The 18,452-nt window shown below is 33.2% G+C and overlaps 1 protein-coding gene across 1 annotated transcript in view; it reads right to left on the bottom strand.

The window, feature by feature from the left end:
- Window positions 1–18,452, bottom strand: part of LOC129222916 (transmembrane channel-like protein 5) — a 45,710-nt gene that overhangs the window by 25,423 nt on the left and 1,835 nt on the right. Inside the window, exons 2-6 of the mRNA XM_054857481.1 lie at window positions 12,128–12,206; window positions 9,426–9,515; window positions 9,077–9,219; window positions 3,532–3,708; window positions 132–413 (exon numbers count right to left, since the gene is read on the bottom strand). Coding sequence (XP_054713456.1) covers window positions 132–413; window positions 3,532–3,708; window positions 9,077–9,219; window positions 9,426–9,515; window positions 12,128–12,185 — 750 coding nt within the window. The 5' untranslated portion in view covers window positions 12,186–12,206. The remainder of the gene's footprint in view (window positions 1–131; window positions 414–3,531; window positions 3,709–9,076; window positions 9,220–9,425; window positions 9,516–12,127; window positions 12,207–18,452) is intronic.

The raw sequence follows: 18,452 nt of genomic DNA, 5'->3' as shown, positions 1-18,452 counted from the left end.
AAATTAAGAAACAGATTAAACTACTGAGTTGTATCAACATTTTGAATACTTAATAAATTGCACCAATTCAATTGAAATTCAATGTCAATTTATAATTTTAAGAATAAAAAAAACATCAAAAACTCTCTTACCGAACCCGTAAATAAATCTAGAAAATAGAATGTATGAAAAGTTGCATTGGTGTGAAGTGCATGTTCTTTGTTCTCCAGATGCTCATGAATAAGCTGCGGTGTCAGCAGAAAACACAATGTAATGAAGAAATTGACCAAATTGAGGTACAGAAGCCATCTTAAAAATGTAAAATAAGAAGCAACACCAGCACCTAATTTACCCTGAATTGTAGTTATTCGTGCATGCCACAACTCAAAAGATTGGGACATGTTTCTGCAAGTATTCCTAAATTTATGCCAAGCCTGTGAAGAAAAAAAAGTACATTTTAATCAATCAAAATTAAAAGTTTAAATTCAGGTCTAACAAAAGAAGAAGAAAACTCAACAAAACAAAGTGACATTAGCATTTTATCTTTCTTGCATAGAACCACATTTTGTGGAGAAAAAGAAAATTATAGACATAATAAGATTTAGATGATGTTAAGTACATAGTACAAAACTTTAAAAAATTGAAACAAAAATAAAGTTAAACCAACAATTTAGCACTTAAGTTTCAACACACTTAATATAACTTTTAGTACATTTGACTGTCATAAAAAGCATAGAATTTTGTTTAAAACTTTTTCATTTATGGTTTTAACAAAATCATAAAAAGAAACTTTACTAACAAAGTGGAGTAAACAATTTCAGAATTTTATTTCACCAAGTCTATGACAAACGCCAATAACTATCATCAGGGCCGGATATGGAAGTGCAGAGGCGACGGGGCAAGGAAGGAGTGGAGGCCCCTAATCAGGGCTCGAAAAGATCATCATAGTTTCGAAAATATCTGATACTTTGATATATATACGAATATTTTGATATATATGTATATATCCGATATTTTCGATCAGCACTTTAATAGTAAATACATCCTGAAGTTACTGCTATTTATTTTTTTATATTATTATTATAATTTATAGGGGAGACAAAACGGAAAAATTTGCTGACCCATGAAAGTTAGGATATTTTGTAAAAATTTTATTGTGGGGACCCCTTTGTTGTGGAGGCCCCGGGGCAGTAGCCCCGCCTGCTCTTCCTTAAATCCGGCTCTGGCTATCATTATAATTGAAGCAAAAGTAAAATTATACCAGCAATTCAGCATTAAACTCTTCAGCATTTGACTTTTAATAAGTACAGTAGTTTGTGTGAAAATATTAACTCATGATTTGAATAAAAATAAAGAAATTTCATTTATTCGCCACTTAATTAGACATAGGGAATGTCAAAAACGAGAAAAATTCAATTCCCCCAAATTTGATGCAAAGAGACATCAATTTTCATAACAGATGCACCAAACATATAAATCGGCAAGTAAAGAAAAAAAAGGTATGTAAGCACACAGTACAATAGTTTTACAATTGCAGTTCAACAGGTTTACAACAAATATTAATAACTGTCAACATAATTGAAACAAAAGTAAAATTAAACCAGCAATTCAGCATTAAACTTCTTGATAGGCAATTCTTAAAAAGTATAGAATTTTGTAAGAGCTTCTATGTTTTTGTTTTACAAGTTTCCAAGATAGATATTCTTAATAGCTATTCATGTAATTGCCGAAAATTTGGAAAAATACTAAAAATATTGGGGAGAAAAAAACCTGCTCTAGAGGTGTGGAGATAAAAATATAAGGGATATCACAGGATTTCCGGTATTAATGCACGCAAAAATACCAGAATTTCAATATTTAACCAGAACACAACCAATATAAAGTAGCTAAACATGAATAAGTTTTATAACAAATAATTTTTATTTGAAAATAAAAATATTTTCAGGAAATTTGTGTTTTTTTAATGCATTTTTCAACATTAAACTTGGTATTAATAAAAAAAATTCAATTGACTTTTTAAAACTTACTACAAGTTATTTTCCACTTTAGTTTTTTGACTGTAAAATATTACTTTTTACATGTGCAACGTTTGAAAACATTGTACTGTATTTTAAATAAACATACAGTTGACTCCCACTATAACGCGATCTGACTTACGCAAAATGGCTATAATGCGAGTTTTTCGGGAGCAACGAATTTTAGAACTAAAGCGAATTTCTCGCTCTTAACACGAAAATATTTGGAAAGAAATCGTGATGCTAAGTTTCGGATTTATTACTCACTACTAAACAGTGACTTCGTGAATGTACTCTTATCCTTTCAGCATCACTGACTGCGCAAGTTCCCACACAATGCACTATAAACGTAGCTTTATTAGTGTGTATAAACCCACCATTCCTCATTTTTCATTTATTTATTCTTAATATGAAAGGTGATGAAATATTGGGGTACCTAGGCACGCTGTTTCATCTGAAGTTTGAAGATGGAAACAAAAAGCGAAAGTTTGCGACAATTTAAGAAAAGGTAAAGATTCTTTATACGCTTGAACAACAAAAAGTGGGCCGAAGGTAGCACGACACTTAGGTATGAGTGAATCTTTCATACGTATAATTAAAAGTCAAGAGAAGGCAATCCGAATAAGTCAAGGGGGTCCCAGAGGGGTGTTACCATAGATGTAAATGCTATAAAAATAAATCCGAAGCTACTGTATTAAAAAATACATCAGACTAACAATCAGAATGAATGGGATAAATCATCATATTCAATTTTTAAGTTATAAACGTAACTTATTTTATCTATTGTATAGTACTATTACAGTGCAATGCTTTATTATTACTACATACTGTACGAACCGTACTGTTTTATTTTTAGGTCTCTCTCTCCCATTAATCATTGATTTTGTGCATCGTAACAGTATTTTATGTTGAATAATGCAAATTTTTTTAAAAATTCGGTAAAAAATCAACTCTTTATGTAAGAAATGGTAAAATATAGTTAAAAAATGGTCTAAAACAGTTTAAAAGGTGTTTGAAAATGTCTAAAATGATTGGGTATGTCAATAAAAAAGTCATATTCACAACACTTTTCCACGACGCGAAATTTTGACTTACCCAAGGAGTCTTGGAACGCATCCCTCGCGTAAGTCGGGATCGGACTGTATTTTAAAAACTTGCAAACCTGACAAATTTTCATACAAAGTTTCTATTAACCAAAATTTCCGACATCTGAGGCACTAGTGGTTCCAATTAGCTCGGATAATCAAAGTTCTACTGCGCAAAATTGCGAGCTTTTTTTAATGCCTATTATGATTTATAGATCTGTACTATCAAAAGCATTAAAACTTATGATAGTCATTAGAATATAATATTTGGTATTGGTTCTATATACATACATACATATATATATATATATATATATATATATATTGCAGCACTATAATTCACATTTCATGCAAAAAAAAAGAAAGTAGGAAAATTAAAAAAGACATTTTACATTCCTGTTGAAATCAGAAAACTTTAAACTTTTACTTTTTTTTAAAAAAAAGTTTTGTACCATTGATATGCTAAGTTTGCATTGCTTGTAGCTGCTCAAAAACTGATCAGTTCTTCTCTTCCTTGTTTCAGCATCTAATTTCTCTTTCACTTGCCTTTTGATTGTAAGTCTCTGGTTCATTTTCCGTAAAGTTTTAATTTTTTCTTCTCCTGTGAGATCATGCTCAGCTTTTAAGACCTAGAATAAATGAAACATTTAAATGAGGAGTACTGATTTAGTTTGCAGTACTAGTTATTTTTAGCACCTTATATCAAAACAAATTACACAGGTATATAATGAGAGACATCATATCATTATCATCACGCCCTAACTATGAGCTTGGATCTGTTATTTTTCACTCTAATGCATTTTTGAATTTAGTTATCTAGTACATTATACTGCGTTCTTCAGATTGTTCATCGTTGATAGTTTGAAAACTTGTACTAGAGCTTATCTCTAACATTACTCAAAAATTCTTTTAGAGACTCATAATGACTTTCATTTATAATTCAAAAACTCATCACAATAATTCATTACATCATCTCAAAAAAGAATGAACACCTTCAAAGTCATAATACACTTGCTTTCTAATATTCCAAGAAACAATTTAATAACTCTAACTAATTGCCAAAATATGTTTACAAAGTAACATAAAAATAAATCTATGCAAATGATAAATAAAAAATATATGGCAATTGAATAACTCAATTTCGTTTTCTTTTTACTGAGGTTTAATTTTTCTTTCTGAACAATATGGCTTTTTGAAAGCAGACGATATATTTCACAGCTTCCTCACTTTCATTTACTGTTTTCCATTCTTTTAAAAATGTTTTGGCTTAAAAATTTAAATTATTTTGAAACCAACAAATGAATAAAAGCAGTTATTTCTAGTGACATTACAATTCATAATTTCTCTTTGTCAACAATTTCCGTTCCTGCTGGGAGTGATGTCATAGTAATTTCAAAGATGTTTTAAGTACAATTAATATCTTTTAATTGTAGTTTAATTAGTAAACTTTGAGGTAGTTTTTCATGCTCTTTTATTTGAAAAACATGCATATTGCCCATTGTGTGCAATGCTCTTCCCTCCCTCCTATTTTCGAAATGAAGCTGATCAACTTCAGAAAGGGAGGTTATAACAGAGATTTCTTTAAAAAATTAGCCAAAAGAAATTTTTTAGTAGTATGAATTTAAGATTACGGAAAAGAATTAATAAATAAACAATAGTTTCTACTAAAACAAAAATTATAAAATGAAGTAATAAAAACCTGTCATAATTTTCTAGTAGTAATAACTGCATGGGGTCACTATTTTTATCAAAGAAAGGATTCTGCACTTTAAAGAGGCAAAACCGCTAAATATATCACTTGAAAATTCATCATGTACTGAATGTAATGTGTTTTAGATTAAATACAAAAATTGCAATCACAACAACGCATTCGCTAAGAAAATCGTAACTTTGAAAACATTGCTTCTAAAACTGTGCCATCATAAAAACAGACAAATACAAATGTGATGACCAGCAACAGGCTCTGGGCCCAGCTAGGCTGGTCCTAGTCAATTAATTAGTTAGTCCTCAATGAATATCAATGGCTCTCTTAAAGCTATCTACCCCCTTGCTCATTACCGCCTCTTCCAGTAAGTTATTCCAAGTGCTCACGACCCCACTGAAGTAGTAGTTTTTCCTTATTTCCAAGTTAGCCTGAGATTTAAATAGTTTAAAACAATGATCCACCTCGTTTTTTTATCTGTGCAAAAATTTAGTCCATTAACCTCTTCATTTTGATAATTTTAAATAACTGAATCATGTCCCCTCTGACTCTGCTTTGCTCCAGGCTATACATGTTAAGCCTATTAAGTCTGGTATCATAATCTAAATCTGAAAGTCCCCTTACTAGTCTAGTTACCCTTCTTTGAACACTTTCCAATACACAAATATCTCTCCTCAGATAAGGCAAACAAAACTGCACAGCATACTGCTCCAGGCTATACATATTAAGTCTATTAAGTCTGGTATCATAATCTAAATCTGAAAGTCCCCTTACTAGTCCAGTTACCCTTCTTTGAACCCTTTCCAATACACAAGTATCTTCCCTCAGATAAGGCGACCAAAACTGCACAGCATACTCCAAAAATAGGGTCTTACTAAACTCCTATATACAGGCAAAAGAACCTTCTTAGATTTGTTTGATTGTATTGATAAACCCAAGCATTATGTTGGCTTTGTTACCTGCAGTACTGTACTGTTGACTAAACTTGAAGTCCTAAATTATTAAGATACCCAGATCAATAACATTTTCTGCCTGACTAATGATTGAAACCTGTAAACAATAACTTGTAGGCTTATTTCTATAACCTAAGTGCAGCACTTGACATTTCCCTATATTAACTGTCATACCCCACTTATCTGTCCACTTAGTGATATAATCTAAATTCTCTTGAAGCTGTTTTACCTGTTCTTCATTTTCTACAATCCCCAGAACTTTTACATCATCCGCAAAACAATTAATGGTTCCAGAAATATTCTCATTAATGTCATTCATAAAAATAACAAACAAGAGAGACCCTAAAACTGAACCCTGAGAAATGCCGCTTAAAACATCACTCCATTTAGAATGATTTCCCCTCACAATTACTCTTTATTTCCTTCCAGTCAGCCAATTTCAAACCGGAAGTAAAGTTTTTCTCTTATTCCTATATCAATCTAATTGCTGAGAAGAGCAACGTGAGGTACCTTATCAAACGCTTTTTGAAAATCATTATAAACAATATCCATACACTTTTTGTTATCTAAAGTCAAGGTAACCTTGCCGTAGAAATGCAATAAATTAGTAGCAAATGATTTACCTTTCCTGAACCCATACTGCAAACTAAACAGGGTATGTCCACAGTGACTGACGTTACAATTTGACTCTATTTTTAACCTATGAATTCAGCACTGTCTCAAAATTAAATTTTGTTTCTTCTGAAATTGATCTAAATTGTCATGATATGGTATATCACTGCACCCACACTTGTTTTCAGACTTGAGAAAAAAAATTTTGTATGAAATTAAGGGGAATAAAAAAACGTGTGACTGATGTTACGCAGAAGAGACATTGAGAAAAGTGACTTATATATAATTTGAAATAATCTTCAAACTATGAACATAAAATCTAAACAGATTTTCCCCCTTAAAATAGTGATTTTAGACTTGATGAAAACACTTTGTTTTATTGAAAAAAAAAAACTTAAAAACTGAAAAATATAAAAATTATTTTACACCTGTGACTGATGATATAAAGATTTTGTTACTGATTAACATTAAATTGCTGCGATTAGAAGTTATTTCTCCTTGAAAACAAAATTTGCATATGTTTTGTTTGAAACTGTAAAATTGTATTTAAATTTCCAAAAAAGTACATTTATAAAGTTTTAAAAGTTATATTTTTGATGTATTTCATAAAATAAAAAAAAAGTCCTCTTGCATTTACTACACATTTAGTGCGCTTAATATTTTACTCCTTTCTCGTGTGAATAATAAATTTCATCCACATTGACAGGCTATTTCCAATGTTGTATTGTTTGAATCTTAACAGTTACTAAATACTATTAGTTTTCAATTTCAATGCATCTAACTTCTTGTGATAAAATTGGTTGTCATATTCTTCAAGAACCCCAGTTGCAGTCAACAATTTTGGAACATGTTCTGTTGGAAGTGATTCCCTCCTTAACTTTAAAAAAAGGATTGTTGCTAAACACCTGCTACAGCTTCTGAACTAAAAAAAAAAAGTATTACTCAAATACAACTCTTTATAACATGACTGCAAGTCGGATGGTGATAGCTCTGAAATTTGCATGAAGATGTGACATTTAGAAATGTTTCTGTATCGATGATGTAGCACTTTTATTCAAAAGTAATACATGAAGAACAAGGAGTAACTGTTTGTCAAATTTCACGCTGGAAGGTTTTTGCAGCTGCAGTTTACTTTTGTGACGATATGACAAAGAGCGCTTTGAATGACTAACAGACTTTACCAAGGTTTTATTACTTTAAAGATGGGTAATGCAGCTGCTAATCCAAACTTGGGACTTCAATACTTTAAATTTGTTCTACTCTTGATCTTCTTCTTCACCAAATATCTGTTTTTTATTTTATTCTGAACTAGCTTTGGTAATAATACTAAATTTTAAACAATTAAATTCAACTATTTCTAAATATTTGAGGTATTAATATTAAAGATATCATCATAAATGATGAGAACGTGAGTTTTTATAAACTTGGTTTTGCTTTTGTTTAAGCAATGCAAACTTTTATACAATTTTGTGACAAATGTTACATTAGTATGAGGCCTAGTTTAAAAACAATTGTTACAAGACAATTATAACAGTTTAAAGTTTCTTTGTTAGTCAAATCTCTTCCTACATAAACTAAATTTTAATAAAAAAGAAGATTGTGTAGACGTAACAGTTCATTTCCTAAGTGAAAAAAAAGATTAACTTTTAGAACCGACACAAACGCACGGAACAGTGTTGTCAAAATTTGCCTATAAAACTTACATGCCCAACAGACTATTAGTCTCTAAGAAATTCATAATATTAATTTTGATCAAAATTTCAAAAATCTTACAAATCACTGAAGTCAGACTTAAAGGCCTATAATTCCCTGCATTACTTTTAGACCCTTTCTTGAAAAGCGGCATTATGTTAGCCAGTTTCCAGTCCTCTGGCATTGTCCCTGAGTTATAAGAAGCATTGAAAATATTTAAAATAACATCCACTAATTCCACTGCACATTCAACTAAAATTTTTGGATAAATATTATCTGGTCCTGGAGCTTTAGTTGCTTTAATTTGTTTCAAATGAAATAGAACCTCCTCCCTGGAAAATACAAAATCCTCACACACAATCACATAAACGATTTAGTAAATCATACAATTCTGATCTCAAACTTATTCAATAACTTTCTTTCTCCTTTAAAAATGGTTAGTTTTTTGCGCTACTTTTTAAGCAATGCATTTTCAAAATGGCATTCCATTGAAGATTGTTCACTCTCAAAAGTTAGAATAAAAATGTCTGTTCCAAAAATTGATAAAAACCAGTAAATCATACAAATTTCTTTTGTAACACAAAAGGAACACAACTTTGTTAGGAAAAAAAAAAGGTTTGTAACTTTTGGGAACAAGAAAAAAAGCCACCCTGCATCAAAAGGCATCCAGACAATTTATAAGGGAAAAAATCATTTTTTTTTTTTTTTTTTTTTTTGAAAGAAAATTTGCATATATAGGGGGAAACTAAAACTCTAAAAATGCTAGCAAGCAGAACAAAAAAGAACATTTTTGTCCCTTTTTTTTTTGAGAGAGAGAGAGAGAGGCAAATGAGAAAGTTCAGAAAGTGTTCAGGCTGAGGAGGGGGGGCGGCATATTTGGAATAATAAATTTATTTCCCATCCCACAAAAATGGGGGGAGTCTAATCAACAGAGGGTTTACTTTCGGGAGTTTACAACAGTTTGAAATGAAAAAAAAAGAACAATTTTTTTAAATGAAATGTTAGAAAGTAAGAAATAAATAAAAGAAAATCAGTCACTTCATAGATTTTTTGAATATCAGGATTTAAGCGCCGAGAACCAAGGGCAGCATTTTGAATTTTGAATGACTTATACACCGACTGTCGCCGACGAAGATTTGAAAAACCATCCTGCTCAGTTGAATCATCATCAAAGAATTGATCTAAAACATAAAAAGAACTAAAAATCAAGGACACCTGCAATTTTTAAATATAATTATAGATTTTCTAAACGCAATATTTTGCATTTTCGTAATCATTTTTAACTATTTTTACAATTTTAAAAAAAAGGTTATTTACATAAGAATACACATTAAAAATTGAAAAGCAGATACAATTCTAAAAAATATGTTTTCAAAATAAAATGTACCTTTCTGCCTGCTAGGGAGCTGATCAATTATGGCTTTTGATACAGTTCCTTTAGTATCAACATATCCATACTCGTCTTCAGCATACTTCACTAAAATGTTTAAAACCAATTGTTACTTGCAAATCATATAGTATCATTTAAGTAAAAAAGAACATTTAGGGGGAGTCTGTGCTCATTAGACCACAGGGCCCATTGGACTGTCATATTTGTACGTTCAAATGTTGTTGCTGCATGCCCCCATGATCAGCAGAGCTAGACCAGGTCCATGACTTTGTTTACCCTCAAAAATCCAGCACCCTCAGTGGGTCTCCAGTCAGATCCCTCCTGGAGAGCCCCAGGCACAACAGTATATAGTCAGACGAGGCCTGCTCAACGGAACACTTGGAACAAGTCTGAAAGGTCTTCGACCCTCCGAAAATTTTAAAGTTTTAAGATGTCCACTACGAAAACGGGCAAGAGTTGTTTGTTCCTGTCTGTCAAACCCAGGGGTCAGGGAGCCACCAGGTCGTGAACATCTGTACCAATGGTGTTCTGGCTGGAAAATCCAAGTGATATTATCCCTGTGTTTAATCTTTGAGTGGATCTCCTGAAAGGTGAGTGATGCTGTTGGCTCTGAGACCTCAGCAGCACCAGCTTTCGCCAAGGTATCCGCGATCTCATTACCCTCTATTTCCACATGGGAAGGGATCCACTGCATGTGAATTTGATGAGAGAAGGAAAGTTGTTTTAGTGGTACGTTCAAATAGATCTACTGGTTAACTCTGACTCACCGATGACTAACCAAGTGAATTCTAATAAGAGTTACCAGTAATTCTCTCAATTATTTTATTTATTTTTTTTAATTAATGATCAACAAATAGCACCCATACTTCTCCAAGGGTCATTTTCTCTAAACTGCTAAATTCTTGTCCTTGCTCCAAAAATAACAAACTAACTAGTATAGAAATAAAACTGACGCTAGAATGCTTTAACAACATGTTTTTATGTTTGTAAAATAAGTTAAAACAAACACTTTATTATTATTATACATTTAAATAATTTTTTGACATGATAAATGTCATTCCCCTGTGTGTCCCTACCTCCACCTTAAAGCAAAATCAGCTCTAGAGATTCAGGAAGCCATGCATATTTGTACAGAAATTGTTGTTTAACCTCTTAACAAGTGTTATGCAAGTTGTAAAATAGAAAAATAAAAACTTTTCAAGGTTTGCACTATTTAAAAAAAAAATAGTAAAAAATATCCTTTGATTTTTTGTCATTCCCCTGTCGAGGAATGGAATGAATGTTTATCACACCTGGTAATAGTTGTATTAACTCATAATTTAATCTTTGAATTCTGGTCTCATCATAGAAATAATCTTAATTAGTTCTTTTTGAATGAAAACACGGTGTCGAGTATTATTCGGGTGATCTCAAGTTAAATCTTGATAAGTATTTTTAATGACTGTCATTACCCTGTCTCTGATAATTCATTTCATTTTGTAATAATCGCTCAATGAATGATTGACTTTTGTTTGTATGGAGTTCCCCCCCCCCCCTTACTTTAAGTGACATTGATATTTGTTGTTTGCAGTTATCACAATATATAAGTTAACTTTAATTTTTGTCATTCCCCTGTCGTCCTTCCCCTGTAAAATGTAAGGGAAACAAATAACCACAATAACTATTTTTTGAACACCACGACATTGGATCTTTTTCAATTTCATAAAAGTAGTGTTTCCTTTTCCCACATAAATTATAATATCGTCAGTAAAACGTATTATTTCCTCTAAGTGTCATTCCCCTGGCACAGTGAATGCCATTTCTTGCCCTGTCCAAATTGCGCTGTTTAGGGAAAATGACCCCCAAATCCTATAATGAAATCACATGGTACAGTTATTTTAAAAAAAAAGTCAGTAAGCATGATTTCAGCAGTACTGGGCAATTTTCAGAAGTCTAAAACTTTATAAACATGAATGTTGCAGCAATAAATTTAATTCTTCTTCTAAAGTAAGTTCTTTCAGTTCATGATTATTTGCTGTTCCTTTATTTTTTGTCAGAAAGGGAAAAAAAAATATGAGAACATTTTTTGAAACCAAGAATCCAGGATATGTTGTTTCACTTTAAAAAACCAAAAAAACAATACCTTTTAGAAGAATCAGAAAATAAATATTCCAGAAATTGCAATAGAAAAGCTGATGAAGAACCAGGTTGTGCTGATTCTTTCAACAATGTAGATTGTTCTGGCATAACTAATGCTGAAGTAGAAGTTGGTGAATTTTGTATTTACTTTAACATAATTAAGTTGTATTTGTGCATTCAAATAGGGCAACCGATTTATCCAGGCTCACCAATGACTAACCAGGTGACTTTTAATAAGAGTTACCTTTAAATAAGCAGATCATATATGAAAACATTCAATGGACAAGCTCCTCACTAATTACTGATCTCAACCAATGTCATGAAATCAACCTTCCAGGTTAACCAGTTGCTATATTAGGACATACCCATTGATCTTTAAGCTTAATAGTCCAGTGATAAGAATTATTTCATGAAATTTTTGATAAAAAAAACTAACAGCTCATTTATTTATTTATTTATTATTATCATTATTATTTTTTGATAAAATGTAATTCTCTCAATAAAATGATAACCAATAGAGAAATAAACTGAATTGCTCAGACTCCACCTCTGAATAAGGTGTAGAATAAGAAAAAGCTTACAATTATCTGCTGCCAAGTTGTTTGAATTCCTAACATCTTTTTCTTCAATAGATGCCATTGAAAAAAATGCAGTTCAAAACTGGAATAAAAGTTATGAAAATTAAAATGAATTTGATGCAGATAAAAATAAGAAAATAAAGAGCAAAATTATGCAAATTACAACCAGATCAACATATGATTTGTCCCAGTAACTCCCACAATGACTAAAAATTTTGAAACAGAAACTGGAGTTGACAAGGTTGTATTCTTTCTGCCTCTTTATTTTATCATTGGGTTACTGACTGGCAGGGCCGTTCTGGGGCGGGGGCGGCAAGTGGGGCAATTGCCCCGGGCATGTATTTTAATGCGTATAGTTCGCGGATTATCTGTTAAAAAAGTGCAAAGTTAATGTGGTGTGGATTATCTGTGATTTTTTTTTCTCAACACCAACACATTGAACCTCAATATTTACAGTTAGTACAAAAAATTAGGCCAAAAAATGGCCAAACTCAAACATCCAAAAAAAAAAATTTAAACCTGTAGCAAATTACTTCTTACCCTACCAGCAAGAAGGAGTAAAAAGTAACAGCATTTTACTCGTCGGGTTTGGGGGGAGAGACAAAATAATCCATTTTGTAAAATAAAAAAAATAATTTCAGAAAAAATTACTCAAAAATCACAGAAACCACTTTATAATAGTGAAATAATAAACTCTAAGAGACAATTGGGGTGCACAGGCGGGGGGGGGGGGTCTATGAAGCAGATTGAGTCATTGGAATTTTTTAGGCTGTTTTTTGAAGGGGTATTTCTTTCTTTTTCAAAGGCTTTTATTCTGGATCGGTACTCCATAACACTTGAAGGGTGCACCATCACTTTGGGGGGTGGGGGGATCCTGCAATTTGCATTCTAAAATCAATGATTGCAGTGAAGTTAACGAAAAAATTTCACTGATAAACTTTTTTGAAGTACAAAATGCCACACAATGACATAGTATAATGACAGAAGGATCATCCTAGAATGATCTAGGCGAGCTCAGTAACTAATTTAGTTAGCTTCTGTAAGAGGTTTTCCACCTCCAGCTCAGCCACTTCCTATGCCGGGCTGATGAGTGTTAATAAGCACGAAACTGCAGTCCTCAGCTGAAATGACTGAGCTGGCGAAGTATTTCATGTATTTCTGCCCAAGCCCCGGCAATTTGGCAGTAACTTTCTGAAAATACCATGCCTTGCCTTCAATCTTTGAGTTGAACCGAACTATTGTTTTGGTCACTCGTCTGGTCAGTGCTAATTCCATATTAGCTACCAGTTAGTTTGGCACTTTCTGCTTCCTTAAGAGGTTTTCCACATCCAAGCTCAGTCACTTCCTATATCGGGCTGATGACTGCTAAGAAGCATGAAACTGCAGTTTTCGGCTGGACTGACTGAGCTGGCAGAGTATTTCATGTAATTTAGTTATGACTGGAGTTATTTAACTGTTTAGTGCGTTGGAATGATACCTAAAATTAAATCCCTGTGCAGCCTAAAAAAAAGGCCAAACCGACTGAAGTTTTTCTCCTTCTTCTTAATTAATTTACTTCAACTTTTCTACAATCTTTTACCATCACAGTAAGGGGAGATAAACCAAAATCGCCAATAGTGACACAGGCAATGCTGCACTCTCAAAGTCGGTGGGAGTTCTTGTTTGCAAACACCAAGCTGCCTCTCTTTTACGCAGCCGGTTATGTGAATTATGCTAAATATGCACACATATACTTGCAACACTAACACTGTTTGAAACTTATGAGTACCTTATGCGATAAAAAAAGTTGATAAAGGTGTTACATCAGGTTATCCAACAATCCAATGCAGTGACAAATTTTGGTGGCCTTTAGTAGTTCAATGATAGAACAAGCCTTGATGAAAGCAATGAGCAATACAATAGTAGAATGCTAAATATTTACATCTTTTTGTCTCCCAATTAGGAGATCACAATCCATTCCTAAAACCACCAGAAGTTTTTTCTCTCTCTACAGGTACACTCAAGTTGGTAGTGTTATTGCTCGTTGATACTGGTCAGTCGCTGATAATAAGGTGAGTTATAATGAGTCCTTTAGCGTTGGGGAACATAAAATATATTGAAGGTAAAAAATTTAGTGGCATTTCTTTGTAAAGAAAATACATGTATGTACATATGTTTCTAGCTTCTGTTACGAGAGTAGTTACTACATGTTTTAAAGATGCGTAAACCCAAACAAACTTTTACACCAAATAGTATGTACAGTAAGGATGGAATAACAAATTGCTAATATCTACCAGTACGACTTATGCGCTGATCCTCCATCATTATTCGATGAATCTGGGTTCATAAGGAAAGAAATCCTGTATTGTTAAAGTGTTATTACTTGAAGCAAAAGATCCATCCACCATCACAAAACAAACAGCTGGTGTCCTATATGTAATAGGTGGAAGATACCTCCTCGATCATGTTTTTTCGGTAATGATCGGCAAGCTTCAAGGAAATATGCCAGCAATGCAGTGTATATGTCACTTGTAAATAAGGGAAAGCTAATGTCATTTTTGATGAGTACAAAGAAGGAAAAATCATCACAGAAATATTATCTGTGATTCAACAGACAAGCCTTCTGCTCCAGAAAACTTTCTGTGCCTCATATTTTGTGCTTGTTCTGAGGAATTCATTGGCTATAATGAATGTTTGAAAAGTCTGAAAGTGGGCTGAAGTGCTCAACAAAATGCCAACTGTGTTTGACATAGCTGTAACAATAACGATTTTGCCGAGATACCACTGTGCATCACAAGACTTTCTTTTACTCCAATTTAAAGTCATTTCCCCATTGTTGGCATTTTTAATGTGATTCAATAGTTTACTCTCTAAATATCACCAACAGTGCTCAAATTGAAACCAGATTTTAAAAATAAAAAAAAACGCCAACTTTGTCGCCAAGTTGGCGACAAAACTTGGCGACCAAAATACTGGTGATATATTGTCAAGTGTCCGCCAAATTATAACACCACTTGAGTCTACATCAATATTAACAATGATTTCCCCCAAAAAGGAGCAAAAGAGCCCTTTAGAAGCATCCGAATGCAACCAAAATGGGAAGTGCACAACTAGATCCCACTAGGAGTCTACGTACCAAATTTCAACTTTCCAGGACATACCATTTTTGAGTTATGCGACATACATGCGCAAATATTTACATACAGACGTCACGAGAAAATTCGTTGTAATCAACCCAGGAATCGCCAAAATGGATATTTCGCGTGTCTATACGTTCTTAGGCACTTATCCACGTATGTTCGAGTCAGGAAAAAAATTCAACATTCATCAGGGGGTGAGTAAAATGGAAATTAAGGTCAATTTTTTAGTGAACATTTTTTCACGAATACAATACTTCCTTTTTTGTAAAAGGAAGTAAAAAGATCTTGATAATGAAGACTTTTTGTTGCAAGCTTAGGGGACACAAATCATTTGAAAACTCCAGTTCTGACAGAGAGTTAATCTCAATCTTATGACATATTTGAGGTAAGCATGTAAATATAACATAAACTAAAAATTTTGATTTTAAATACTGCAAAAAAGCAATACCGTATAAGGGGAAAAAAACAGTTCAGCGTAATTTTTCTGACCATTTAATCAAATGCGCCACCAGAGGGGAGGGGTCTTCTTCAAGTATATTATTTTGTTTTGGGAGGTGAGCCACTGTTCTTTTGGTATGGACAGCCTTGATTTAATGCATTTTAAATTTGCATGAAGTAATACTTCTACTTGAAATGGAAATGGGGGGGGGGGAGGAGAATTGGGGTATAATTTAATTGGAGGGGAGAGGTGAGCCACTGTTCTTTTGGTATGGACAGCCTTGACTTAATGCATTTTAAATTTGCATAAAATAATACTTCTACTTGAAATGGAAATAGGGGGGGGGAGAATTGGGGTATAATTCAATTGGAGGGAGTTCTGTAGCTTTGGGAGGAAGTCCACCATCGCTCTTGGAGAATGGACACTTGATTTCTAACTTTAACTTTGCATTAAATAATATTTCCATGTGAAATGTATGGAGTTCAGGGGTACTGCTTCGTTTTACGGGGAGACAGGGGGGGGGGATCTGTAGCATTGGTGGGTTGTGTCATCCTCTTGGGGGATAAACACCTTTAATTAAATGCTTTTAAATTTAGTGTGACATAATATTTCCATTTGAAATGCATTCCGAAAAAATACCCAAAATATCAATTTTTTGATGCCCCCCAAACAATGGGGTGGGACTTTTTACCTGTTCTTATTGCGAGGGTAATAAACAATTTGCAACTGGTCTAAAACTTTTTGGGGGGGGGGGGGATGCTTGGGTCGGACCCTTTTTTTACTGTACTAAGTAGGATTCACCGATAGAGATCATATGCTGGCTGAATATTGTTTATTTTAGATAGCTTGAATGCTCCTTTGCTGCCTGTATGTTGCTTATTTTGCATTGCTTGAAAGTTCCTCTTACCCGATTGAGGCCATGTAAAATAAACAGCAACATAGTGAAGAAGGAATCCTTCGCTTGCACAAGATTACACCGTTTGCTCCTTTGTCATAACTATGACTCTCCGTTTTTCTAGTAATTAGTGTACTATAATCATGATTTTAAGAAGAAAAAAAAAATTTTTAGACTATATTTCAGATTAATTTTGATTATACCTTCAAAATAATTACTTTTTCACGTTTTTAGTTTAGTTGCTCAATTAGTATATGTTAAATCCTTTTTTTTTTAACATCGTATTATACACCACCACATTTTTTTTTTCTTCAGGCCAATTTTAAGATCTGCAGATTATTGGCTGTCCTCGGAAAATATGTAGATGCAGTCATAGACACACAAAATAGAGGATCATTATAATGATTCTCAACTTTTTCTGCCGGCTATCCTGTCCAGAGGGGAGCGGTCAGATAGGATATTGCCGGATACCGGATAGTAGAAAAATGAGACAGATAGGCCGGAAACTGGACTGAGTATCCGGTGCATCCCTATTTTTTCCAAAAAAAAAATGATTGAAATCAATTCCTCCTTCCCCCTCTCTGTAACTTTTCTAAATTGAAGTTTCAAAAATGTAATTTTAGACAAACTTTGAAGATTTAAGGGAAGGAGGATCTGAAGCTCTTCCCTGGAACATCTTACAAAATTATGCTCCAAAAAACTTAAGCAATGTTTCATATTCAGGGGCTATTCCACTTAAATGTTTTGTAAGTGTCGTTTATAAACCCCATTGCTTGTGATATTAAAGAACGGCAGTATGGGGACCCCTGCCCGAATATATCTGAAACTAAAGTCTTAAAAATACAATTGCAAAGCCAGATTTTGTAATATTAGAACCAATAATTTCTTAAGTTAAAGCTCCAAAAACGCAATTCTAAGCGATTTTCGATGTTGTTGAGTATTTGGATGATTTTCCCCTGAAACTTACAAAAATGATGCAAAAAAAAAGACATCTTTGTTTTCAACATATGAAAGCTGGTATTAAGATGGTAGGGTAAAAACCAAAAGCCTCTTTAAAAGAATCATTGGATGAGTCCAGATAGAAATTTAATTTTGATGTAATTTACTTCGATAAAAACATTTTCTATTTATAATCAAAAAAATTTGTATTCATGTTCTTAGTTTGATCAATATGAGTCACTAATTCAGTTTTAATTGTTTGTTTTTTATGTTATGGGGTAACATTTTACCCCATTATTATTAGATAAATATTTAGAGTTTTAACATTTTCATTTTTTTGTAAAGTTTTTATACAAATACAAATGTGACAACCAGCAACACGCTCTGGGCCCAGCTAGGCTGGTCCCAGTTAGTTAAGTATTTAGTCCCCAATGAGGATCAATGGCCCTCTTAAAGCTATCCACTTATTAATATATAACCGACATTAAAAAGTGTTTTAATTTGTATTATCCATAGCCCTCTGAAAGTTTTGCTCATTAACCCTTAAATGGAGGGGTTGGCGTACTGAGTACGCCAATGGATTTGTTTGGGTTGTAGTTTGTAGACAACCCCTTCTTTAGCTACCCCCTCTCCTCTACCCTCCTAGAAACATTCCTAGAGTGGAATGCATCTGTTATCTCCAGTCAGTCTGGCTTTCGCCTTCCCCCTGAAAGCAGTTATTGTGAGCTTGTCGCTTTGGCGAATGCAGTACGCCGCCCCTCCAAATATGTACAGGAGAAATATTGTGCCTCCTGAAGATTTTTGGCGCGTTTTACAAGAACTTTCGGATGAAGAAGACTCCGAAAACTTGCATAATGCCTCTGATGTCGATGAATCGGAGGTAATTGAACATTCTGATCATGAAAGCGACTCAGAAATTGATGCAAACATTTCTGA

Source organism: Uloborus diversus, chromosome 1 (assembly GCF_026930045.1).
Source record: "Uloborus diversus isolate 005 chromosome 1, Udiv.v.3.1, whole genome shotgun sequence".
NCBI classification, from domain to species: Eukaryota; Metazoa; Arthropoda; class Arachnida; order Araneae; family Uloboridae; genus Uloborus; species Uloborus diversus.
The sequence above is the reverse complement of the archived record's forward strand: the minus strand, read 5'-3'. Positions and strand labels throughout refer to the sequence as shown.